General features: G+C 41.4%; 1 protein-coding gene across 5 annotated transcripts in view; it reads right to left on the bottom strand.

Annotated features, from left to right (window-relative positions):
• Positions 1-3,264: 3,264 nt before the first annotated feature.
• CNKSR3 (CNKSR family member 3) overlaps positions 3,265-27,911 on the bottom strand; it is a 59,590-nt gene continuing 34,943 nt past the window's right edge. For 2 of the 5 annotated variants that reach the window (XM_037391138.1, XM_037391140.1), the window contains 11 exons: positions 25,601-25,803; positions 24,274-24,361; positions 20,375-20,416; positions 18,350-18,469; positions 16,585-16,644; positions 13,715-13,783; positions 12,736-12,969; positions 10,889-11,013; positions 7,571-7,779; positions 7,016-7,117; positions 3,265-5,518 (listed from right to left, as the gene is read on the bottom strand). In XM_037391138.1, coding sequence (XP_037247035.1) covers positions 5,220-5,518; positions 7,016-7,117; positions 7,571-7,779; positions 10,889-11,013; positions 12,736-12,969; positions 13,715-13,783; positions 16,585-16,644; positions 18,350-18,469; positions 20,375-20,416; positions 24,274-24,361; positions 25,601-25,803 — 1,551 coding nt within the window. In that variant the 3' untranslated portion in view covers positions 3,265-5,219. The remainder of the gene's footprint in view (positions 5,519-7,015; positions 7,118-7,570; positions 7,780-10,888; positions 11,014-12,735; positions 12,970-13,714; positions 13,784-16,584; positions 16,645-18,349; positions 18,470-20,374; positions 20,417-24,273; positions 24,362-25,600; positions 25,804-27,911) is intronic. The other 3 variants (XM_037391139.1, XM_037391141.1, XM_037391142.1) reach the window with 3 other exon arrangements.

The following is a 27,911-nucleotide window of genomic DNA, read 5'->3' as shown; positions in this document are numbered from 1 at the left end:
AAGCTTTAGTGTGACATATACATAGGCAAAGCAGCTGCCATAAAGTCCTTGAAGATGTAAGTATGGCTCCTTCTGCTAGGGTTGGCCATACTGGTTAAGAATAATGTTGATCACAAGGGCTATGGAGCAGTGATCCTCCCTTGAAATACCTAGGCTGCAGGTGGCTATGGACTTACAGACTTCTCCAAGTTCTTCAGGCCTCCTCCCCTCTCCATGCGGAGAGGGGACTGTCACTTCCCCTTGAACTTGACATAATTTATGAACATGTCTCCCTCATAGATATCCCCTTGTTTTCCTTCCTTTCCCTCAGGAAAAGGGACAAAGCGGGTTAATTAAAACCCATTTTCACTTTGAATCAAGATTTCTAGAGTGAGCAAATGATGAGCACATAAGCATAAAGCCCAACAACATTTGATAAAAACTTGTATTAGAGGAGAATCTTGCAGCTAATACTTTAACAGCTACTCTTCTGTAGCAACATCAGATCAGGTCTTTAAAAAGATGTAGACATTTGGAAGAAGGTCAAGTTACATATGTTAAAGATTATACAGGCAAAGGAAAAAGGGGTCTGATGTTTAATTTGCTTTATCAAGTGCTGGAAGTTACAGCTATCTATTTTAGTGTTCTTTTAAGTTTTCTTCATGCATTTGATTTTCAGTAATCAATCTCACCAGCAAAGGAAGTCAGAAGCTCTAGCGTATAGATATTAGAAAGAGTAGAGTCTGCTCCTGCAAGTCTTTCAACTGCACTCATATCCTCATATTCCCCAAAACCAGAAATATGGCCACGCTTTAGGTCACTGTCTTAAACTTCTTGTTCCCGTAAGTGAAGTCGCTGCCCTAAAAAGTCATGAGAGGTAGAGGGGTGGGGGGAAAAGCACGTGCATCCAATAATTCACACCACAGCCCAAAGTAACCTATATATTACTATCGAGAACAGCTATTGGAGCTCTTCCACCTGATAATCAACAAGGGAGAAAAAAGAACTCAGTACTGATGCCATTAAAATGTCAGCTTCCCAGAGAAAGGCTCTTACATACCATACGTTACATAAGGTTTGCAGCATAGTGAGCAGTAAGCAGTACTTGCAGACAAGTGTATCAAGAAGTCAAGGCAGCTTACCCGAGCACACGGTCAGTTCACAATAGTGAGGCTGTGGCTTTTGCTGCAAAAGCAGGCATGTTGTGTTCCGCTGTATTTATTCTGCACTCATATACTCCAATGGTCAGAAGTCCATCAATAATCATAGACTTATTTAAGTTGGGAAGACCTTTAAAATCATCAGGTCCAACAGTTAATGTAGCACTGCCAAGCTCACCACTAAACCATGTCCTTAAGTGCCATACCTACACATCTTTTAAATGCTTCCAGGGACAGAAATACCTCCAGGGATGGCGATTCCACCACCTCCCTGGGCAGCCTGTTCAATGCTTGACAACCCTTTCCCTGAAAATTTTTTTCCTAATATTCAATCTAAACCTCCCCTCACGCCACTTAAGGACTTTTTCTCTTGTTCTGTCGCTAGTTGTCTAGAAGAGGCTAACACCCATCTCACTACAACCTCCTTTCAGGTAGTTGTATAGAATGGTAAGGTCTCCCCTGAGCTTCCTTTTCTCCAGGCTGAGCAACCCCCATTCCCTCAGCCACTCCCCGTCAGACTTGTGCTCCAGACCCTTCCCCAGCTCCATTGCCCGTCTCTGGACACGCTCCAGCACCTCAGTGTCTGCCTTGCAGTGAGGGGCCCCAACCTGGACACAGGGTTCCAGGTGTGGCCTCACCAGTGCCCAGCACAGGAGGACGATTGCTTCCTTAGTCTTGCTGGCCACACTATTTGTGATACAAGCCAGGATGTTGTTAGCCGCCTTTGGCACCTGGGCACACTGCTGGCTCATATTCAGTCAGCTGTTGACCAACACCCCCAGGTCCTTTTCTGCCAGGCAGCTTTCCAGCCGCTCTTCCCCAAACCTGTAGCATTGCACCAGGTTGTTGTGACCCAAGTGCAGGAGCTGACACTTAGCCTTGCTGAATCTTACGCAGCTGGGCTCAAGCCCACTGATCCAGCCTGTCCAGATCCCCCTGCAGAGCCTTTCTACCCTCAAGCAAATCAACGCACCCGACTTGGTGCCATCTGCAAATGATGCACAAAACTCAAGAAGGGCCAAAACCCCCCAATATTATTTAGCTTTTTGAGCAACATGCATGAATGTTTTCCATGATCTTGGCTAATTTACAGTGGAAACTCGGCTGCATTAGACAAAGTATCACCAGCAGGTTGAAAGAGGTGATCCTCTCCCTCTACTCAGCACTGGTGAGGCCACATGTGGAGGGCTGTGTCCAGTTCTGGGCTCCCCTGTGTGTAGAGAAACATGCACATACTGAAGAGTGTCCAACAAAGGGACACAATGATGATGAAGGGACTGGGGCACCTCTCCTGAGAGGAAAGGCTGAGAGAGCTGGGACTGTTTGGCCTGGCGAAAAGAAGGCTCAGGGACATCTCATCAATGTGTATTAATACCTGAAGGGAGGGTGCAAAGACGACTGGGCCAGGCTTTCTTCAGTGGTGCCCAGTAACAGGACCAGAGACAGTGGGCACAAACTGAAACACAAAAGGTTCCCCCTCTGAACATCAGGAAACAGGATTTTTACCTTGAGGATAACTGAGCAGTGGCATGGGCTGCCCAGGGAGGCTGTGTAGTTTCCATCCTTGGAGATATTTAAAAACTCCTGAGCAACTGGCCCTGCCTAAGCAGCAGGGTTGGACCAGATAACCTCCGTAAGCCCCTTCTAAGCTCAACCATTCTGTAATTCTGAGAAACCGCAATACCACTCCTGGTAATTTCCAGAAAAGTACCTCTGTTTCCCTGTTCATAAGAGCCAGGCAATTCTTTCCCCTGGACAATCAGCTACTAGAAATCCTTATGGACTGAAAAAAGACAAATTCAATACCTTAATTTCGCATAGTTCGGATGCTGGAGCAGGGAGAGGATGAACATGGAGAGAACATTGGTTGGTTGGTGGTTGTTTGGGTTGGGTGGTGGTTTGTTTGGTGGTGGTGGTGGTGGTGGTGGGTTTTTGGCAGGGGGAAGGAGGGGGGAGGTGATTAGCTTTTATTTAGGCAACAAGGCAGATCTTGCAAGTTTCATTCTGCCTAAATGCTTACAAATTCCTCTTTCCTTATAGCTGCAGTGGTTTAAAGCTACATGTTAAGTTAAGGCAAGCTTATTTCACTACCCTCAGATCAAACTTCAGAAGAACCGAACCAAAGGAAGCAAACTTTTCAGTGTCTTAACACAGTGCCCAGGTACAACCCAAAGGAACCAAGTACCATCCATAGTTTCTCCACATTAATATGCATGATGCTTCCCCATTCATTTTTTAAACCACGGAAAACAGGACATGAAATATGAGCAAAAGTTCCATTTTGAAGTCTTGTTTAGACAATGTCTCTGACTTTAATCTAGTTCAGTAACTGTGACTTCATTTAAAACAGTCAGTTTGGGGCTGGACCATACTACACCACAGTGCCTACAACAAGGCGGTTTCAGCCCTCTTCTCAGAGGCAGGACCAAACTGGTCTAAGGTTCAACTCTGCAGTGCAGCTGTGTTTGGCCACATCGCTAGTACTGACTGCCACCTCGGGATGCAGAGAAGAGTGGCACAAGACAGACATGCTATAATCTGCTTCAACCAAGAAAGGTCCAAACCAGCCCCCACCTAAATCATGAGTGAGTCACAATCAAATGTAATTGAGAACAGAATATAACACCCTATCTCCGCAGGGCTGTAGCAGAACTTCATAAGCTTGCTGCAGCAGAACAGTCATGTCTTCACGTTATCACATATGATTCCTGCCCCAGTCCAAAGTGCAAATTAGTGTTTAAACTCCCTCCTTCCCAGTTATTAAATATAAATTATTCCTCTCAGCAAGACCAAAGGAGTAAAGGCTATTGGTAATGTATAATCTACAAAAATAGTTAGTCTTACAATTAGCAGGGAATACAAAAGACTTTCTTTTCCTTTTCATTTGACTAATCTGTGCCCAGTTCCGCAGACAGGAAGGTACAAACTATATCTGCAAGAGTAAAAAATATATACAACTATATTTAACATTTAAATTACTTTTAAACACAACCGTTCGCATTCTAACAATCTTATGTACATTCACTTTTAAACAATACCTCTTTAATATCATCATCTTTTGTTAAAGAAGTTTTATTTTCCTCCCAAAATACCCAATGCTATTTTAGAATTCTGGAGGGGGAAAAATTTGAGCTATATAGAAAATAGCAAGATGTCTTACAATTGTAATGTATCATAGCACATATTTTTCATAAAAACAACATCATTCAAAAACTGAACCACTGTAAAAGTTCTTGTAAGTCCAACAGGACTGTCTTTAAAAGCTTACTTTGGTTAACAGCAAATCATTCTTAAACAATTAAGGAAAAAAATATACATTCTTTTACCACCTCTACAGATGCATTTCCTTGGCATGTTGTAGCAATCCATGTACTTTTATGGATAAGCACTGCAATTGTTCAGCACTCTTTACTTGTACTGTGATTTCAATAAAATGGATTATATATCAGGTTGGATTGATTTATAATTAAATTAGTCCAACTTCCTAAGATCTCTGCATAGGAGAACTCTCTTCCTAACACTTCCTAAGATCTCTGGATATCAGAGAAAGAACGGCGACACTACTTCTTCCTCACAAGGCTGATCTCATGCAGTACTTGCAACAGCATCACTAAGTTGCATGAAACTGCTGTTTCCCCGCTTATCTTGCCTGGTCAGGAGAGTAACACAATTTTTGCCGAGCTCTACATACTCTGACACCCAAGCCAGTCACACCAGCCTCTGAGCATTCAGACAACTGAAGTGCTACTGGACTTCAGTGATAATGCAATGGTTTGCTCTGAGTCATTATGTGTGTTTCAGGTCATGTATGGCCTCTGCATCACTGAAATGTTATGCATTTCCAGGGAATACATGCCTTGAGCTTTTGGCCAGGAGGAATACTTGATCTTTATCTTTTCCACTTTGCACTGTGAAACCCTCTGATCCATCAAAAAAAAAATCATAAACAAAAAGGCAAAAATGTAAGATTTTTTCCAGGAAAAGAAAACAGCATTAGTCGCTATGCGTCAGTTAAGCTGAAAAGTACAGAAGTCTGACCGATGAGCAAAGGCACTTGGTATCAGTCCTGTGAACAATTACTCAGTGAGTCAACAATTTCAGTCTTGTGATCCAACTGACCAGCAGCGAGGGCTCTGCGGAGGAAGATTTTGTGGACGATGTAACAGAGGATTTTTTAGCACCTTCCTCTTGAAAAGGAATTGTTGCGCTGTTGTGGAGGTCTGTATTCATAAAACACCTGCTACCTCGAATATAATCCATTCCTCTCACTAACTGTTTGTCAGACACAGGCCTTGTGAGGGGGTGTTGTGCGGAAGAGCTTTCTTCAATGATTGGGGGTATCCTTTCATTACTGAAGTACCTGCAGAGGACATCTTCACCTGTATGAACAGGAGGAGGAAAACCAATTATTGCTTACTTCAGAATCCTCCACCAACTTTTCTGGTTTTATAAAAAAGAATTCTGGTTACGTTTCAAATTACCTAGATTTTGGTTACTTTTCATAACACGCCTGGACATAAGCAGCTGTCAATAGATTTACGGTTTTTTCCACCTTCAATTTTTTTAAAGCGACACAAACAACAAAATAAATTCACAGAGAGGATACCATTGAACTGTTAAATTCCAGATTTACACACACCAAAACTGCTAGTACAGACTACCTACATGCAAATCAATTTATCAAGAGCAAGACCTACCAAACCTTGTAACATATCATTCAAGATGCTGATAGACCATACTTGAATCCACGTTTATCTGAACGTAACTCATGACTAAAGTTAAAAATACTACTCTGGACAACAGAAATTAATTTTGCAGATAAAGATATAAACACTTCCCTAGTTTTGCTGATTGATTTGTGATACTTTCTCCAGTTTTCTCTTCCCTAGACACCTGACCATGGCAGCTGCTGCTGGAAACATCCTACCGGCCTAGACGGGCCTTTGTTCTGACCCAATACAGCTTGCATACAAGCCTGCAGCACTTAAGTACAAGTGTTAAAAAAAGCCAACACAAAACCAAAAGCAAAACCAAACCAAACAAAAAAAAAAACCAAACTAAAACCAGCCCTGCCACCTGGTGATCATTCTGTTAGACTGGTTACTTAGCTTGTTTCTGCTCTCCCTCCAGGTTGATGCTTCTTGTTATCAGGTTCTATTTTTACATTAAAATAATGGGATTCAGCTTCTCTTTTGCCTAGAATTACACATTAGCTTTCACAAATTATTTCAAGAATAAACTAAATAGTCATCCTTTCTTATTTCCCACTCTAACAGGACTCATAGCCTTTCAGATAAAAAAGCAGGGGAGGGAGAGAAAGGCAGTGGGGGAAGGAAAAAAGCCACCCAACCTAACACCCAACATTATGAGCTTCCATCTCTCTCCCATTCTGTGGCACATGCAGAACACATTGTTTTCTAGCAGCAATTGCGGCAAACGGCAACTCTTAAAGGGCCCTACATTTTACTTTTGAGAACTTGCTTCTACAACAGCCTCCACGGTGAGCAAAAGACATCAAAAAAGGAGTTTTATGATCAGTATTAAGTGTAGAAGAAAGGGAAAGGGGGATATGGTAAGAGCAAAATGGTAAAACTGTGCTATAAAGAGGTAAGCACAGATCTGCCCTAGTCATTCTAGCCTACTTTTAACACTCACAAGAATTCAAAGAGGGGACAACAAAAGTTTGAGCCCCAGCACTGAACAGCCTTATAAATCTCACAACTACCATCTGGCAATCCTGCTAAAACCAACAATTATCATCTTGGATCAGTTCAGCGATATGCAAACACCAGTCCTCCATTCCCAATTTAAACACCTCCATCCAGTTCACCCCAAGGAAATTTTGGAGAGGAAGAGAAGAAAAACAGAAACAAGACCTAAAGCCTTGCCTTTTCTCCCTGGTGCTCGTGGCCTAGAGAAGGGTTCTGCAGCTCCTATCCAGCTCCCATCAGCAGGCATTGACAAAGGACGAGGTTTTCCTAAAGGCAACATAGAAGGTTAAGGAATTACATTAAGTTTAGGAAACCAATTATTAAATTGATACTTTTCACAATTAAGCAAAGGGAGAGATACAGCAATAAGGGTTTACAACTGCAGGAAAAAAAAAATATTTCAGGTATTTCCACTGGTAAAATACAGGAAAGCAATGTGCTGAGATTGAACAGCCACACTCTTGCTCATTTACAGTAGTAGTGGACATAATGACACAAAGTGTAACTAAAATACACATGGAAATAGCTAACCATAGCAGCAGAACTCAGCTGAATGGCATTCATTAAAGAAATAACAGCACTTAAGTGTAATTATTTCAGATGTGGAATTGCATTCATAATTTGCACAGACTGTCTATCAAGCAGTTTTCTAACACAAATTATTCTAACCTGACCAAAGCGTCTATTGTAACAGGAATAATGAAAGAGAAATGAACTCACCATAGGACTGTGTTTTTTCCCTCATCTTGGCTGGTAACATATTTGCTTCCAAGGGATATCCAGGCAACTGATCCGAATCAGCAATAGTAAACCTTCGTCTTTGACTCTCCTGATCCAGAAAAGAATTGGGAGACTCTGCACCCTTGGACCCAGGTAGTGGCTGACTGGGTTTGTTGCCTCCTCCATATACAAAACTCCCCTTTTTATCTCTGAAAGGACATTTCACTTCAGTTAGTAGCTTAAAGAGTTTCATGCTACAGACAAAGAGTAAGTTTGAAAGATACTTCTGGCAACCAGTCACGCTCCTGACAAATGGCATTGTGCTGCAAACAAGCTGAAAAAGAAAACCCAAGCCAGGCGATAGAAGACTTAACTATAAACATATTTACCAAGGAAAAAAAGAAAGCTATGCCCTCATGCCAATTCATTTTTAATGAGCCAGCAATTTAACACACAGAGAAGTTTAGAGGTACTACCCCTGAAAAAGCTTAAGAAATGAGACCTTTATGCCTTGAGAGTATCAAAGCTCCGAATTCACCTCCTTTTCAGTACACAGTTGTGACAGAGGAATGATATATATAGATTTATCCATCTTTGTATAATGGCAATACCTACAACCTGTGGGACTATACTTTTCAGTCACTATAAGAGCCCAATAACTGCCACTGAGTATTCATAGAATCTCAGAATCATTTAGGTTGGAAAAGACCTTTAAGATCATCGAGTCCAACCATCAACCCAGGATTGTCAAGTCCATTCACTAAATCATGTCCTGAAGCACTGCATCTATGCATTTTACAAACACCTCCAGGGATGGTGATTCCACCACCTCCCTGGGCAACCTGCTAAAATGCTTCACCACTGTTTCCTTGCAGAAATTTTTCCTAATATCCAATCTAAACCTCCCTTGGCATGACTTGAAGCCATTTCTTCTCATCCTGTCGTTTGTTGTCTGGGAGAAGAGACAGACACCCACCTGCCCAGAACCTCCTTTCAGGTAGTTGTAGAGAACAATAAGGTCCCCCCTGAGTTTCCTCCTCTTCTCCAGGCCGAACAACCCCAGTTTCCTCAGCTACTCCTCATAAGACTTGTTCTCTAGACCCCTCACCAGCTTCATTGCCCTTCTCTGGACATGCTCCAGCACCTCAACATCCCTCTTGCAGCGAGGGGCCCAAAACTGAACACAGGGTTTGAGGTGCAGCCTCATCAGTGCCCAGTACAGGTGGACGATCACTTCCCTTGTCCCGCTGGCCACACTATTTCTGATACAAGCCAAGATGCCACTGGCCGCCTTGGCCACCTGGGCACCTTCATCACCTTCCCTCTCCATCCAAAAGTGAGACACCCTTCAGAGTTTCTGTAATAAATTCATAGTGTATGTATGTACGATTTTGACCAACTGCTGCAGGAACCCCCTTCCCAGAGCAATCCCTCATTCCAAAAGCCAGGAACAGCTGTTTTTAAGAACCACTCCTCATGAGTACTTTTGGAAGAAAAGCTACCCTCCAAGTTAAGATTTGCCTGTTTTGGTTTTTTTTATCCTCTTCCCTGCCCATGCTACCATGCTACAATCTTATTGCTTGAATCAACCATCAGTCAAGTCGGGCATAAAAATACACAGCTGACTAAGCATATACATATTCCCGTTTTCACATCGGCCCCTGGCTAGCGCATACCACTTTTTCCAGCTCTTCATCAAGAACAATGCTAGAGCTCAATGAATGGGAGTTATTTATGAAGATTCAGGGACTGAGAATTGCAGAGGTGTTACATCACAACTGTAGGAAAGCTCTCCACATACATACAACACCACCGTGTGGAGACTGTGCCATGGAGAGGGAAATCAGCCACTGCTCTATGTCCACAGTGTGGACCAGAGAAGATGCATGCCAGGAAAGGAGGAGAACAGGAAGATGGGGGGGGATGGGTGTTTGTGTGTGGAAATAATAAAAAAAATTGACAACACAAATACACCAGTTTCAAGACTAGACCAAAACATGCAGAGGTGAAATTAAATAGCCAAACAGAAGGCTGAAGAACTGCCCTTTCTCCTTTTCCTGGCTGTCACTGCTTCCCACATTTGCTTTCTTCAGAAGTCAACGTCAAGAAGCATTCCCATTTCCACACATCATTCAGGCCAAGTTTTACAGCTCACATTGCTACTTCCTTTCTTGTCAACAGGGATTCAGGCCTAAAAGCATCTAGATAGAATTTTGTGACTGTCTAGGAAAGATAAACAAACAGAGCACATGCACATAATTCACCAATGTGCCTGAAATGTAGCAATTTAAAGAAAAGACCATGGCATTCTAAACTCAGCTGCTAAATCTATATGCTTGGTTTTATGCCAAGCAATTTGATTTTTTTTTTTTTTTAGAAGAACTGAGCACACGTAAACATGAAAATCGGGAGAGAGCAGATCAAGGTGGGTCCAGCTTCAGTACAGAGACCTACCTTTGAGAGACCTCTGGCTCCAGTACTTCCCCCAAAGAGTGCAGAAATACAGCCTCTGTCTCTGTATCAGCTATTACATGACAAGAAGCAAGCTCTCCTCCCGTACAAGTCCCGCAGCAAAAGGTCAGTGTTTTTGTGATGAGCTACCTACATGTAACCTAAAGTGTCAAGGCAGGCCAGGAAGCACGCCTTCCCTGAAAACTCTTTTGTCCATCACCCTGTGCCCAGGTCAGCTGGCAGGTTCTGACAGGAATCAACACGGCCTTGAGAAGAAACAAATCTAGCCATACCATACACGCACCCACTCCCTATCCCACTTTTTCTGTATGCAGGTCTGCATTTTTATAGGTTACACTGCAGAATTAAAAAAATAATAAAAGTTGAATGAATTGACTCCCTCCTTCCCTTCAGTGGGAACAGTCCTGTTTTATACAACTTGCAGGTTTAACAATTTAAGTAAGTTCTTTCGATCTTAACTCACACAACAGTTACTTAATTTGCAAAAACAAAAAAAAATGGAAAAAGTTACAGTCAAAAATGACTTCTCACTATGTGCAGTCAGATGTAAACAAAAACAAAAACATAGCCCCACAACAAAACCAGAGATGCCATCCCTTCATGTCTTGGGAACAACTCTGATCTGTGTGGCACACAATCTTCTAATAACAACATCTATTATGATCCAGGTGGTTTATACATTTAAGTGTAAGCTTAAGCAATCCTATGCACTCAAGGAATCATAAGAAAGTCTGAGATCTGCAATTTCCTCAAGCTAATCTGCTCAGAACTCTAACAGCAACCCAGCTCAGAAACAAGTGTAATAAAGGAGGTTTTATGTTCAGTAGTGCATGTTTACTTGCATACCGAGGAGAATATGGAACAGCTGGTGGAGGTGGTATGTACAGATCCAAAATGGCTGGCTTCTCTTTTTTCAGTGAGGTATCCATGGTGCTTTCTGGTGACTGGGTTGAAGTTGGCAGAGGACTGGTCTGAAACGTTATACAGCTATCAAACATCTGAGCATCGATTTATCAGTCACAAAAAGATAATTCAATAATCAATAGTACAATTTCATCACCTGGTGAACTACTATTTCTATGCTTAATAAACACATTAAAAACTCTTGGCATTTACATTTTCCTCCACCCCCACTTTTGGCTAGCTTTGCAGTCCCTCCTACAGAAATCCAACCACGGGTAACGCATTGCTCAAGAATATTTTGCTCTTCCCAGTTCTATTTTTCCTGCAAATTCTATAGACAGAAAAAGCAGACACAAAACCCCTTCTTCTATTTTTAGATGCATTAAAAGAATGCTATTTGTTAAATGCAGATATGATCTGCAACACTTACAAAGCCAGCTCATGCTACCCTTATTCATACAGTCCCGATGCCTGGGGCACAGGCAGGAATACAGTAAAGTTCACCACAGATTGTGCCAAGGGATATAAGTAGCTTAAGGGAAGCAAAGAAAAAATACATTTGGTATTGCTCATCTGAGCATGTTTGCCATTTTGCCCTTTGTGGCTCAATTCTATGTCCCCAGCATTTTGCCAGGTTCCTGTCTGCCTCCAGGAGAGAAAAGGCTTGAAGGATCTTTTCACCTTTGTCAGGAAAGAGGACTGCACTCTCCCCTTTTTGTAAAGGGCCTGCCAGGCTTTCACTCTGACCGCTCAGCTAATAGCGCCCGTGCACAAGCGCCTGCATTGTACTAGTCAGCACACTGGAGCCCGTAACTGTCAGCAGGCTTCTCCAATCACTCATTGCCCAAGGAAACACCGCTTGGCACAGTTTATATCCCAGCCCACCTCAGCTCCTCACACCTGTAACAGTCCTTGCTTTGGGTAACCCTGGAAAACTCACAAGGTGGTGGTTTTTTTCCTTTGGCTCTCATTAAATGATAGGCATAATGCCACAAAAACAAGACATACACACTGGTGAAAGGAAGGATAAAAAAAGGAGTCAAGTGCACGTGTCTTCTACACCGCTTGAGAAAAATTTGCCTGCATCAAGACTTGTGATACCTACTGTCATTTCATGGGTTGATAAGTTATCCCCACAGCTGTAGGGAGACCTGTGTCAGAACAGAGGCAGGAACAGAAACTCTCCCTGGTTGTCTTTATTTCAGGTAATCAGTTCAGATTCAATTAGGTTATTTCTTCCAGTTAAGTATTAAGAGCTCTAAGCTTCTTAATACAACAATCTGTTCCTCAACACAGTTATTTAAGAGTTATCAACATCACCTTCTGTCTGCTCATTACCCAATCTGTGAATTGCCCAACAACCAAATCTTATTTAAAGAAGTAGTTTAAACAACTTCTTAAAAACACTCTTTCCCACCCTTCACCAGACTAAAAAGAGGACAAATACATGGAATAATCCAAGTTATTTCAGCAAACACATTACTCTGCTAAATAGGGGAAGCATTTATTACTCCATGCTGATGAATTCCCTACAGATCAGTGGTTTCAGCAGTTTTGTCTCAGATAAGCTCTCCCAGTAGCCCACAGACTGATTAAAAAGCCCATCACATTTGTGTTTGCATTGAATCCCTTCGTGTATCAAGAGGGGCATTATCTGGGTTTTTATTTAAAAAAAAAAAAAAAAAAGAAAAGAAAAAGACAAGACAAGAACATTCTCCCATTTATCTAGGAATCAGAAGTGGACAGCCATATCACCTAACCTTCCATGACCTATATTTAAACATGAGTACCTGGGAGCATTTCTGGTATTTCTCTTTTTCAGGTTGCGACCAAGGCATTCCCATCCTGGCGTTAGAGTTGAGCCAGCAGCCTCTCACCTGCACCAAGGGTGGTTTCCAGCGCAGGTTCTTTAGCGGAGCGGGAGTGAAATGGAAGGAGCCAGTAGGACGTTTCTTGAGCAGCAGCCTAACTCCAGCAGGATTCTCTCGCAACTTTGCCACCAGATTTTTTAGTTGCCATCCAACCTGAAAGAGAATAAAGACATCTTTTATTTAGCATTGCTTTTCTGAAAGCGAGCAAACAAGAAAAAACAACCTCCTAAGCCAATCTGTTTTAACCTGAACCTAAACAGAGAAAAGGATATCCAAAATAGCCAAAACTAAGAAAAAAATTGGGAAGTTCTTTTTTTGGAAGGTGGTTCTTTGTTTTGTTTCAAAGAAACATCTCTACTTATGTAGATTTTAGCTGTAAATTAAACACCAAGATATCAAGCAATGCTTTATACCTCAGCTCCAGTCCCAGAAGGATGCATGGATGTGCTCAAATTGAGTAACAGGGATTGACAGTGGACTACTTTTGTCATGTTTGTTTCTCACACTGAAAGGCATTGCTTACCTATACTAAGCAAAAATGTAATAAAATTATCTGAGTTCCCAGATGCAAATGATTTGACAAATACCTAAGTTTTTTTAAAGCTGTTTTTATTTGCATTTCAGTAGATTGTAACAGTGCATTTTAAAAACAGGCCTTAAATAAAACAAGAGGTATTTTAATGATGCATACAACATTTGAACGTGAAATACTGCATATTTATTTTGTTAAAATATTGCAAAGAATAAAATTTGTCTTGAAAATAGAATGTTAAAAAGCCGCAATAATTTTAACAGGGAAACACCAGAACCACCTCCTGACCTCATCCATTTAAAACCTCTGGGAGCATGCATTGCAGAGCAAGCATAAGGGAAGTTGGTATGGCTGTTTGTTACTAACCACAGTTTGCCGATTAACCTGGATCACTTCATCACCAGCATGAATCTTCTGAGATCGATCAGCAGGGGACTACAAAGAGGAAAACATGAGGCACACAGTTCAGCAGGTTTTCTTCCTTCCCATAACCACCCCCACCAAGCTAAATCAAAGGTTGTACCTATAATGAAAAGCATCACTGAAAGTTTTCACACAGCTAGATCACACATTACATCTGTTGATGACTTGAAAAATGCAAATGACTTCAACTTACAATTTATTTTTTTATATTGGGGGACTACAGGGAAAGGGAGAAGGCATAACCTGAATCTGTCATAGGCCAAATTGTGCTTCAGTCCTGGGACAGTCTACACTGCCCTTTTTCCTCCAGTTTGTACTGAAGTTTCAGACAGCAGTGGGAAAGGACTTATGTTAGGACAGAAGTCTTCTCTTAACACCCATCTTAAACTTAGCTTTCAAATAAATTGTATACCGATTTTTTTAAAAACACACTAAGATTCTCAATGTACAGAACACAGGACCAAAAAAAAAAAAAAAAACCTCTAACCCACAACACAGGTCCGTTGCACTTTCCCTTTTTGATTCCTAATGTAAATAAGAGCTACTAACTTCAATGTGAAATCACCTGCCTGCATCATCCAGGTCAACAAATATAAACATATGCTTGCACACATCAAGTGTGTGTAGACAAGTATTTTTCAAATACCTATATAATAATGATAATACACCTTAAAATACAATTTTCCTTTAAAAAAAAAACCCCTAAGCTCTAAGGAACCATTAGCAAGGAATAGCTAAACATGTCAATATTTATTTAGATTTATCTACAGGTGGTACCATGCACAAGCTGTCACTGCAGTTATAAAAAAAACAGTCTTGCTGCTGTAACACACCAACTCTGACCAGCCTTGACAACACCCAAAGTGCACAGGCATACTACCTTGCTATATTGCACCCCAGGCACAGTACAACTTCCCCTCCCATTCCCCCCACGCCGTGAGTAACCACTTGGCAGCAGGCCAGCTCTTCCTAGTGACTCCAGGACTAAGTACTTCTCCTCGTCATCACACCTTCAGAGCTCAAGTAAGTTGTTTTATTAGAAGAAACAATGAATAAACAGTGCAACAAGGGAAGACAACATGGGGGAGTTTGTGGGAGGCTCCAGATATCATGAGTAACCCCATTTTCTTTGTCTTCTCGCTTCCTCTGAGAGGAAATGCCTCCCTGGAAGGCTCAATATATGAGTCAACCAATATCATAAAAAAAATGCTGGGCCAAAGTCAAGTTTGTGAAAAACAAAGCTCATTTCAAAGCTGTCCTTTGGGCGATCAACAGCCTGTCTGAGGGAGGGTGGGGGGACCCTTGCACAGAGGACTCCTACAGCAAGTGCCAGCTAGTGCAACACCATGATTGCATTCTGAGAACTGAGGAAAAAACAAAGTTTAGATCTAGGCCAAAGTGACACACGAATTCACAAGCAAGATGGCACAACTGGGAATCCTCTTGGCTGACTGCTATGAAATGCACAGACTTCCCTATCCTTCCAATGCAGAGTACTGTTAATTTTGGATTGCAGTGGAATTGCACCTCAACACACTGGCTTCTGGGGATAGCTATTTAAATAGCATTTGAAACCTAGCAAAAAAATTGAACTAAGACCCCCGCCTGGGTCACCTAAATGATCCTACACCACCCAAAAGACATCAGCTGTTTACAGATCTCAAATCACTTGTCAAGTGTTGTTGCTCTAAAGGAAAGAGCCTCCCCAAAGAAATAACCAGTGTTAATAAAAAAGGACTGCATTTAGGTCAACACTGAAAGCTATAGAAGCAATACAGCCCCACTTCTCGCCTTCAAAATGAGATCTATATGCACAGGCAGCTTGTTGGCAGCCAGCATTACACTCTTTTGCACTTAGCTAATGTTGAAATTGCTGTCAAAGTGGACTTGGTCTCTGTTTCAGATCTTATACAGAGTTATGCCAGGGTAATAGCATAAAAGCTATAAAAGCTTTCAGTTTTCACTCGAAACTGCAAGCACAGATTTTCACCTACTCCTCCCCTGGTCCCTGAACTTGGCAAAGGTATACTAGAACCATTGGTTCTTTCCTATTCACAAAAGAGGAAAAAGAAAGAAAATGCACCTCTGCAAAAGCAAAGATCTTCCACTCATCTCTCTTCCCCGTCCCCCCCTCTTTCGGCCACCACTCCTGTAGAGTGGCATATCTGACAACATCCCAGCATCACCCACCAGCCTCATCTGCTGGCCAGAGGTCCACTGCGTTGACTGTCCAGAAGCCTTTAGTAAAGGCTCAGCTGCAGAGAACTCACAGTGTAAGAATGAAATAAGAAACCATCTGCAGCAAAAAACCGAGTTGCCTATTATGCTGACCATTTACTTCCAACAAACCACTCAGTCTTTTTCCACAGTCTTTTTACTCTGTAAGGTATTTTTGTCACTGGACACCTCATAGATTTCATTACTCATTACTGAATTTCGCACACTACCACCTAAACATTCCCATTAGGGGAAACTGCCTTTGCCAGGGAAGAGCAAATACATTCAAGACTTTGTTAAGCAAGATACCATAAGCACTCAGAAAAGCAGATACAGTAACTTATTAAAGCAATTATTTTCATGCCAAACATTTGAACTCACTCATGTACTTGCAGAAACTGGTTTAATTAGACTAACACTGAAACATGCAGACACAAAATATTTACAAATTGTAGATAAACAAATGATGCATCACACAGTATTTAAAGCAGTAATATCATTGAAGTCATATGTAAAACAGGAAAATGTAGTAAAAAGAAGTCTAACTCAAAGCTACTGTCAGATACCCTGAGTTAATCTACATTTACCTCACTTACATTTTCTGTAGTTCCAGTTATTACATGTAATCCATCATAAGTCGATTTGATGTACATTCCCTAAATGTAAGTAGAAAATGCAAAACAAGTTTAAAGGCAAAAACCCACATAACTTATCTGATGAAACAACTGTTGGCAACAGACTCAAAACATTATTAAAAACACCCAACAATTCACATATTTTTCCCTAGAAAAGTGTGTGGTCTAATATTACAATATTCTAAACCTCTTCACAGATCACTTTTACTGTAATTAATTATAATATTTATAACAACTTAGAACACCTAATATATGGAATGCAATTTAGAAACATTGTCTCATTGGTAATGCCAAACACTGCTGGTTTTGCTGCCTTGTTGGTCTTTGGCCTTGAACAAAACTTTCTGGCCTTTCTGCCCAGCCTGCACTAGAGAACTACAGGTTTTACTGGACGACCACCAGCTGTCTCCATAAAAAGCACACTTACACAGGTGGGCTACAAATACTGCCTACCTGTTTTTTCACAATTTCTCTTGGCAAGTCAATATACAGACTGCCATAAGCAATAAAAGCTATGACAGAACTAAGTATTTGTGGCTCTAAACGTTATTGCTGAGTGTGAACACAAGGACAAACTCAACTGAACCAGGTATCAACCATATGAACACCAAATTAAAATCACCAATAGATTAACTAATAATTGCATCGATTTCCCCACAAGTGGTCATCAGTACGTTGTTTCATGATTTATGAACAAATACATCTGTTTCCTACCTACGTCTGTTAGAAGCACTCACTGAGCTGTACAGAACTGGGTGTTATTCAGGAGTCATAGGCAACTTACCTGCCTGAAGTTACCACACTTGCTTAGAAATATAAGGAAAAACACAAGATCGTTTCCCCCTTCCTCTCCAGCTAATTCCCTTCCCTCTTTGCCTATCAGTATCTAATTGTATGCACCCACCTCCTTGTTTCTTACTCTAGTCCGAGCTAAGATGATTCTGCTTCATTATAGCTTGTGCATTAACATAGAATTCCCCATAATTTCAAGAATGCATGACTGATTCGGCCAAATCCAGTGGGCTAGGTAAAACTATATAGCACAGTAAGACTAAAGCTTCCTCTAAAAGTGTTCATCACTTCTGCCTCCAGGGCCAGGGAAGGAATACACTTAAGAATTTAAATTCCCTCCAACTCATTCTAACATGTCTGCTCCCCAGCCAGAAAATCCACCAAGATTTCAAAAACTTAGTTTCTCATAACCAGCACTCAGCTAAGCAGCATCCACTGAACTAACTAGATTCAGTGATGTTACATGACCACTAAACATTTAAAAAGGTTTCTCATTTCTAATAACAGCAAGCCTCAAAAATCCGCATGTTCTTCTCAGTCTTGCTAGAAACACACATAAAATAGTCTTTCAAAACAATTTCTCACCACCTTCTTCCACCCCCAACCCCACCTAGAAAGAACAGCTGGTTAAGATAACCTGCAAAAATAAGACAACTGATTTCACAAGCTTCTGTAAATTCCCCAATATCCTAGTTAAGACAAATCTCCAACAACTCACCATCAAAAATTACTACTTGGGATCAAACCTATTAAAATACATGCCCATCTCTGGTAGCCACTCCAGCACACCATCTGACAATTAGCCTTCAGAGTTCCTCCCCTTGCCTCTTTCTGTTCCCCATAGGATATTACTGGTTTTGAAATATCTTGCTATACACACAAAACTACCTATTAAACTCTGGGGACATTGGGACATGCCAGAATTGGTTCTTACCAGGCCTTCCCCAGGTTTAATGTTAGTTAAATGAACCTCCTCCAGACACGCACATTGGCTCATCAATGGATCTGTAGTTGATCGGATGGCTTTATCACAAATGCCATTTAAAGTCTTGGCCTACAATGAGAACATACAAAAAACAGCTACAAAATTTCTGTCCTGGCTTCTTCCTCTTTCAGTTTTCAAAAGGAGAAAGGAAATGAGTTCTAAGGCTTGGTCTACTAATAAATCATAGCTAAAAATCACTGAAATAGAAGATTAATTTGTACAGATTATTCCATAGCATGTTTATCTTCTTACTGTAACCTAATACAAACAACTCATTTCAATTAGTGCTACCTTACCATCACTAACAGATGCCAACACATCCTCTATTAAAAAAAATAAACACACAAAATCCAGAAAAAAATTGGGTTTGGGTTTTGTTTGTTTTAACCAAAGTATAACCCATTAAATCACAAATATTTTTATGATTTCTTGTGGGAACAACTGACAGTTTTTCATTTTATTCTTCATTTCTGCTATGAGAATAAAATTGGTCATGTGTCAGAAAGCGAGGTGCTGGCCGCTGACTTATCCACACAAAGTTTTACAGTATAAGGTAGGACATCTAACACTTCAGCATTTCAGCATTGCTTCTCTCCACTGTGCCTCTAAAGTGACCTCTTCTGGAATGCTTCTGCAGGCAAAGTTCATATTTCATTTTGACCAAAACAAAACTGATCCTAAGCCAATGCTATAACTACAGGCAAATTCTGACCTTGCCTGTGTGTCAGTAAAGTCAAAGGCAGAATGGCTCTGTCTAGAAGAACTTTTAACTAGCAGGATGGCTAATTAAGGGGGGGGGGGGGGGGGCGCGGGCAGCAGCGCTGGCAGAACAGACACACAGAATTCAGTCCAAAAAATCCGTGCTCTCCCTACGCTCACAAATTTCATTAATGCCCCACAGTGCATTTTGGGTCTTGACATTAACTGAAGCAATGCTGGAACTCAAAGTAGGTTACAAAAGTTTAACAGAGGGGAGAGAGGATTAGTACACAGCACAGTAGTTAGTTACACACAGTTCGGGAACCAGCAAGGTCAGCCACCTTTCACAAGGGGTTTGAATCCCTGAGTCAAAGTAGACATATGTAATTGCAGGATGGGGGAGCAGTCTCATAGGAAGACATTGGTTTGGATTACAATAGTCCAAACAATAGTTCCAAAGTTTTTTGGTTTGTTTTACATCAGATTTATAGAGCAGCAATAAAATAAATCAAAACAATGCTTAAGTGTGAATGTGAGGAACTGCTCAAACAAGGGAACACCAAACAACAATACCGACTTCCAGAGTGGGTGTACACAAATGGAAAAAGAAAGATGCAAAAAATCCCTTTTACGTGGTCTCATTATTTATGGACAAAATTATTTTTAGTTATTGTGCTACTAAATTCCTACGCATCTATGAGCTAGCGGAAAGCCTTATCAAAGAGCACAGCCTGGTTCATGTCAAAAGCAGGAAGCGATGATTAACCATTACAAAATATAAAAAGCATTCCATTACGCTCCTCACTTGGTCACAAGGCTGCTTCAACCAAGCCTGAAAACTCCATCTCAAACACAGAAACAGAACTTCAGTTCGGTGGCAGAGCAGTTTTTACATGAAGAAGCTTGCTAAGGCATAGTGTCTGCCTATTAAAGCACTAAATGCATATCACAGGCATAATTGGCTTATTTAGCCTACAATCATTCTACAGTAACACCTCTCCCTTGAAAATCTAAGGTCTAAATTCTCTTGAAAAAAATAGTTGTACAATGAAGCATCAAGGTATACTCGATTCCATGTTATTACACACACTACCGATCTAAATTTCATTGATTTCCCTACAGTAAAGAAAATTCACAAAATAGCCCATAAGGTTTACTTGCATGACATGCTTGTATGTGTGGGATTGGAAAGCTGTTATTCATACAGTCAGCATAGAAGCCAGTAAAATAAATGTGAATGCAGGCAGCTGGGTTTCAACAGAAACATGTACTTACTACAGTCTGAACTTTATCTTCCATGTCAGCCACAGTGCAGTCCTAAAAACAAAACAAGAACAAAAGCCCTACATTAACCAATAAACATCTAAACACATCATCTCTAAAACTCTGCAAAACTGCCACTTTAACCCCGAACTGAAATAGAGTTATTCATGCTGCAGGGATTAATCAGATTAGTTTCACCCAGTAGGGCTCAAATGTACTGTTAAACAACTATTCTCTGGCCCTGGCAGAAAGCAATAATAAACCTTGAAAACTAAGAGAACATGGGATTCAATTACAGCAGCAGACTTTTCCAGAAAAGCAGAACCCTGCACAATAAAACTAGCCTCTCAGAAGGCCAGGCACACAAGCTTGCCTTACACCAATAAACCCCAACTCAGGCATCAAAATGGATCTAAAACATATTGTTAGAAGCAGAATGAAGAGTGACTTTTTTTAAAATATGCTGTTGATGACATTCCTGAGGGCCAGAGGACTGTACACAAAGCTTTATTTACACAGCCCAGGTACAAAAGTCTTTGATCTGAAACAAGTTCATGTAACAAGCTACAGAAGTTGTCCTTGTTTTCTGCAAGGACAGCTAAATTAGAGAATAGCATTAGATTCTCAGACTAAAAACTTAACACAGCAAGTAAATAGCAAAACAAGATTTACGGTATCTATAAGAAGAAAAAACTCAAATGCCAAGCATTTACACAAGCTTAAATTTCAATATATTTGCCCTTGACATCTGTATTGTGTTTGCATGGCAAGGTGTTAGTAGTGGGGAGCTACAGAGGTGGCTCCTGTGAGAAGCTTCCCCATGTCCAATGGAGCCAATGCCAGGTGGCTCCAAGATGGACCCGCTGCCAGCCAAGGCCGAGCCCAACAGCGAGACTGTGGTAGCACCTCTGGGACAACACATTTAAGAAGGGGGAAAAAAATCCTGCACAACAAATTGCAGTGGAAGACAGGAGCGAGAATATTTGAGAGCAACTACTCTGCAGACACCCAGGTCAGGAAAGGAGGGTGAGGAGGTGCTCCAGGCACTAGAGCAGGTTCTCCTGCAGCCCATGGTGGAGCAGTTATCCACCTGCAGCCCATGGAGGACCCCACACCGGAGTAGGTGGATGCCCAAAGGAGGCTGTGACCCTGTGGACCCATAGAGAGAAGAGCCTACCTAGACTGAAGCAGGTTTTCTGGCAGGGCTTGTGACCCCATAGGGGGCCCACACTGGAGCAGTCTGTTCCTGAAGGACTGCATCCCATGGGAAGGACCCAGGCTGGAGCAATTCATGAAGAACTGCAGCCCGTGGGAAGGACTCACATTGGGGAAGTTCGAGAAAGACTGTCTCCCATGGGACAGACCCCACGCTGGAGCAGAAGAGTCTGAGGAGCCCTCCCGCAGAGGATTAAGCAGCAGCAGAGAATGTGTGATGAACTGACTGCAAATCCCATTCCCCATACCCCGGCGCTGCGCGTAGGGGAGGACAGAGAAAATCAGGAGTGATGTTAAACCTGGGAAGAAGGAGGCGGGGGAATGTATTTTTATGTTTTGGATTTATTTCTCATTATCCTACTCTAATTTAGTTGGTAATAAATTAATTTTCCCCAAGTCTAGTCTGCCTTGCTTGTGACCATAACTGCTGAGTGATCTCTCCCTGTTCTTAACATGACCCATGAGCCTTTCATTATATTTTCTCTCCCCTGTCCAGCTGAGGAGTGACAGAGCAGCTTTGGTGAGCACCTGGTGTCCAGCCAGGGTCAACCCACCACACCACCTCGACCTGCATAGGTACCACACAATGCCCAAGAAATGCATTCAGGAGCTGTGAATTGAAGCTGTTCCACACTTCTGATTATCCTCAGCACTTCTTCTGTTCCCTCCTACCTCTGTTCTGTGCTTTTAGATACAGAAATCAAAAAAAAAACATGCAGTCCAGTCCTCCAGATACAGACACACCAGGGATATATATTAAACAGCTCAGATATGAAAACATAGAGAACATAAGTCTTAACACCCTGTTCACTGTTGTAATGACCTCCAAGGACTGAGGGTCACACTTTCTAGAGTCTGTCAAAAGCTTCAAGACACTACTACAAAGTTTAGACATCATCACAATGCATCAGCATAATTTCTCTGCTAAATACATCTGCATGAATCAATAGTGAATGTCATCTACCATCACACAGCCCAGTTGCTCAACATTATGAATGCCTTATGCTCCTCTTCATTTCTACTTACTCTGATTATTATTTTAACCATAAAGTTTGCCATATAACTTGAAAAAACAGTGGAGTAAACTCTGTTCCTTGTACCCATGTAGCTCTCATTAAAGTCAACAGGAAACTTATTGCAGTCCCACCTTGCTTTATTATTCACCCACCTTCACCCATCATTTATGATTATGCAGAGCAGCACTGGTTCCACAAGAGCCACACTGGTCTCTTCACTATGAGAACCAACCATTTATTCCTACACTTTATTCCCTAATAAAAAATACTTTTGATGTCTAAAAACTCACCTAAATATTTTTCAGTTGTATCTCTCTTTTCCCCATTAGTAGACTCCTTCAGGCCATTTTAATGTATCTGCTGTGTCCCAGCACAAAATAATGTTGTTTCTTCCCCATCAATGCTTTTTCTCATATATGTACCAGTCCCATACTTCTTATAGCCCATATCAAACTGGCAGAGTACTCTGACACTTGAAACGCTAGGGTTGTATTCACCAATTTCCATTCCTCTGCCATCAAAGGCAGATTTAACTGACAGTTTAGACACCATTTTTAGTAGTTTTATTAATACAGTTCAGCAATCTCATATCTCAGTTCCTGTAGCACTCTTGGGTGAACACCATCTGCTGCTAGAAGTGCTTACTGTTCTACTTCACAATCTGCAAATCTGTAGCTGTAAATCACTGACCTTCTGCAATTGCACACACAGCGCCCAAACAAGGGCATTCAGCAGCAAGCCAAAGCTGTGTGCCTTTCAACTTACAATATCCAGACACCATCCTTTCGCAATGATCCAACAATATAATTGGGTGTCATCATAGCTTGACAACTCACAGGATGCTTCTGTCCTTTGACATCATGCCCTCAAAACAGGGAGAGCATCACTCGTATCACAGGACATGGTCCTTTAGAGTTCGCACAATATACAGCCACAGACCAACAGCTAGGAGCAAGTTCAGCAGCAACTGAAGTGTGCACGCACTGCCTCACAGCCAAAGCAGTGGCGTGCTGTCAGAACAGTTTTTAATACAGGCAGTATCATCCAGAGAGTGAAATTATATCATTTGCCAAGGCTACCACAGTTTCTACATGTCCTTTTAGCTGTTACCAATGAGAATGCTTATCATACAGTTGATAAATAGAAAGTTTTGAAGCAACACACTGTGGTCTCTCACTCCTGGCAGAAGCTGTCTAGCTTGTGGGATTTGTATCGCCAAGGTGGCAGCTCCTTCCATTACATGCAGCATTTCCCATCTGATGGCCAAAACATTGTGTATGGGACAAGACCTACAGATTCTGCAAGCACAGACATAACCAGCAACGGAGTCATATTTTTGTTAGAGTTAGCACTGACAACTGTTTCAAATGTTGAAAACAAATCTTCAAATGCCAACTAACTATTTAAATATAACCCTCTTTCCATTAAAGCTCAAGAAAATGAGTAGCCTTTAAACCAGTTACTTAAGACACAGCCAGCAATAGCAAAATTGGAAATAAAGTGGTGGAGGGAACAAGTCAGAAAAACAGACAACTGAAAATGACCTTCAAAGTTTCAAGTAAGCTCTCATTTCCAGATCTACCTTCTAATTAGCACTCTGCACATAGCAAGCATGTTGCTTCTCCAAACACCCCCCTTCCTTCCTTTTTGGAAAGCAAAGAGGAAAAGAAACCATCTGACCTTCTGAACAGTAGTAGTGAGATCCAAGCAGAGCTGAATGATTCTGTTCTTCATTGATGAAAAGTCAGCAATACCTGTAAATGGTGTCCTGCAACAAAAGAAAATTCCTCTAGATCAAAGGCACCAGTCTTCACCCATCCTCCCTTATCAGTGAGGAATAGCATGTAAGAGTAACAGCTGTAACTGACATCTACACAAGCATAAGGATACAGTTTTATAATATATATACACTCCTGGCTGCTCAGTCTTGCTCCATCCTTGCATCAAAATTGGTGAATGTCTAGCCCTGCAGTAAGCAAGTTCAGAGAGCAAAACCAGAAGAAATGATCGATTTTCCAAACTATAGTTCTCTCAGCTGCATGCTCAGGTCAGATCACACTGTTATTAAAATCACACCCTTGGGTAGCTTTTAGAGCCTAGACTCTTACCTCAGACCCTCCAGACAGCTGCAAGAGCTAGAAGAAGGGTTGAGGAGTAACTCCAGCCGGTCTGGAAATGGACAAACCAGCCACCTTGCCAACAGTGAGTTCCAAAAGATATTTAGGGCAAGTTGACAGCAACAAGGTGAGATAAAAGGACCAGCTGAGAGGTGTAAACTGTTAACATCACCGCCTGGACACTCCTTGCTGGAGAACAGGGATACTGAAGGATAAAAGCGCTCCTTGCTGCCAGTCCCTGTGCAGCTCTCCTCCTAACCTTCCTTCTCAGAAAAGCTGGCAAGGGGCTTGAGAATTTATGTTCATCTGTTATCACGGACAGCATCCCTGCCAGCACCTGACCGGCTCTGTTGCCTGTTTGTTTCTGCTGCAGCTGTCACAAAACAGCTATGGCTCTTGCCAAGCAAAAACAATAATCAATAGAAGTAGTATTAAAAAAAAAAAAAAAACACACAACAAAACACAAACCAAGAAACAGGCAGAGGCACAGTCTCTCCCACTACTCAGTTTTCAAATTGTACAGCTAAGGCCACAATTTCAGCAGAATATTAAAAATTCATTTGGAAAGAGGCCTGCCAATGACAATGATTTAGAAAGTGAGAAGGGAAGAGGAAGAAGTCACATGTGTGAGAAACTGACCCAGACAGGAAGACTCCTGCTTTTAAACATTGTATCCAAACTGGTATGTAAACAGTTTCACTAGTTTCAGCAAGAGTGGAAGCACAAGAGTAGGTACCCTAGATTATGTTTGTCCACCAGAGGCCTTCAGGCAACACCAAAAAAAGTGAGAGATCAAGATTATCTTTAAACCCAAGTGTCTAAAAAATGCCCTACAAGGAAAAGCAATTCATTATAGCAGTAAACTAAAATAGAAATACTTAGATTCTTACCTGTCCAACCATGCCAGCAAGGCTTTAGCAGCACCAATAAGCTCTACCACAGAAGTAAGGAATTCATTAGGGGGTTTGCGAGAGGTATTTCCATCATAATTTGAACTTTTCCTACGGCTGCTGATATAATTTTGCAGATTGTTGGATGATGCTCGCAGCTTGAGAACCAGGTTCTTCATATTGTCTGTTTCAAGGCCATAGTTCTGCAAGGAATATTATTAAGCTTGATAGATATCCCTGTTGAGTCTTCCCATTTATTATGCCACAAGTTACGAATCCATATGGGATGAAAGGCCTGAGGACTTGCCCATTTTTTATCTGATTTTGGCAAAAATGCATTCTTGAGATTTGTTCAACACTACAGCCACTAAAGAATACTTTTCTGGGTGCCAAACCCCCTCAGTTTCTGACAGGAATGAGATCTGAGGACACTTTTCAACCAGAGTGAAGTTCCAATGTCCTATCAGATGTCATTTACCTTTAAAAATGTAGTTGGAGTGAAAGTCTTGTGTTGTTTTTCTTTTTGTTAAAGGAAAGTAAATGCTGTTTTTTCTTAAAATGTTTTCTATACTCTGGTACATAAACACTGAAGTAACATTTCATTCACAACTAAGGATAAGTTTAATCTGGCAAGAGAAAAAGTATCAACAGGAAGCAAATGTAATTTCACAGTCAAAAGCTTGAATAAATATTTATATCACAAGTTTTCAGTAATGGTGCTCCTTGATACAGCAGTTTGCTGTATTATTTGCAAGTTTGAGGACTGCATTAACACTATACGTCATAATTAAAAACATTTTTAGACATCGTATTTTTCATTCAACAGCATCTTTATAAAAGTTTTTGAACCCTAAGAAAATATGTAAGTCCTGCCTGTAACTTCAACTTTATAAATTCAAATACAACCAAACCACACTCTGTAAGGTTAAAACCCAATTGTTTTAAGCAAGACATTGATAATCTCATTCCAAACAAGTCAGAAATGTTATATTGTATCTGTTCTGAAGACAACTTCGCAATAAAGATTTTCTTCTTGCTGTCAGTGTGCAAATGTATGAATTAAGCAACAACATGTTGCTAAGTATCTTTACTTTTGAGTTACTCCACTTTGCAAAACCTCTGTGGGCATCTTCTCAAAGTTAAGTCCCAGGCAATATTTAGTTCTTTTAAAGTGCAAATTCCTACTTTTCTTAGATATAAACACACACACCTTACACACCCCACATAAAAAAAAACTACCCAAAAAGAATAAAAAACCTCCTTTTCTCTATTTTTTTTTTTTTGCTGCAGATTCTTGCTGCCAACCTCCAAGTTCCATAGTTTAGTCAGCTCCACTATCTGCTTTCTCCTTTTCCCCTCAAAACAATACATCAACTAAAGCAAATCTTAATTCCATCCAATTACAAGTTGCCTGGGGTTCCCAGTGCCTCAAACTCAGGATCACAGCATCACCCAGGCTGGAGGGAAGCTCAGAAGGTCTCAGTCCAACCTCCTGCCCACAGCAGGCTCAGCTGTGAGCTCATACCAGCTCACTCAGTATCCAAATCAGGTCTTGAAAACCTCTAAGGATGGAGACTGCACAAACTTTCTGGACAATATGATCCACTGTCTGACTGTTCTCAAGGTTGGAAAGTGTTTCCTTATACCCAGCCTGAACCTCCTCATTTCAACTTCTGCCCAAAGCGTCTCATCCTCCTACCACACACCACCATGAACATCCCAGCTCCATCATTCTGCCGATTGTGTTTGCCCCCACAATAAGTGCTGGGGATCTGCTGTTAGGCCTCCCTGAAGTAGACTCTTCCCCAGATTGAAGTCCCTCAACTCCTCCTCATGGGTCAGTACTCCAGCCCTGCCCAACCTGGTAGCCCTCCATCAACCCTGCTCTGGTTTGTCCACATCTTTCCTTGGGAGCAGATGTAGACTAATGAGTGACAAGTAAAAGGCTATCTATAATCACTTCCCTCCCTCTGCTGGCCATGTTCCTATTAATGAAGCCCAGGATGCTGTTGACTCTGCTGCCAGGCTACACTGCTGGCTTGTGGCTCCATCCGTTCTCTCCATAGTCAAGCATCCATAAAAAATGCTGGAATACCTTGGATTAAGTCATTTAGAAAAGATGAAACAGAACCTTTGCCCCAGAGAAGCCCATCAGTGTAAGGGGAGGTTTCAGCTATTCAGCTACCTTTACAGTATCTACCACCTCCTATGGATAGGATCCCAGTAGGTGTAAATTACACAAGTGCCTCCTGTCTCCCTCCAAAGGCTCTTGGCAAGGAAGTAACCTTAAAGTGTAGCCAGGAGTAGGGGT

Source organism: Falco rusticolus, chromosome 6 (assembly GCF_015220075.1).
Source record: "Falco rusticolus isolate bFalRus1 chromosome 6, bFalRus1.pri, whole genome shotgun sequence".
NCBI classification, from domain to species: Eukaryota; Metazoa; Chordata; class Aves; order Falconiformes; family Falconidae; genus Falco; species Falco rusticolus.
Note: the sequence above shows the minus strand (reverse complement) of the source record. Positions and strands in the feature narration are given on the sequence as shown.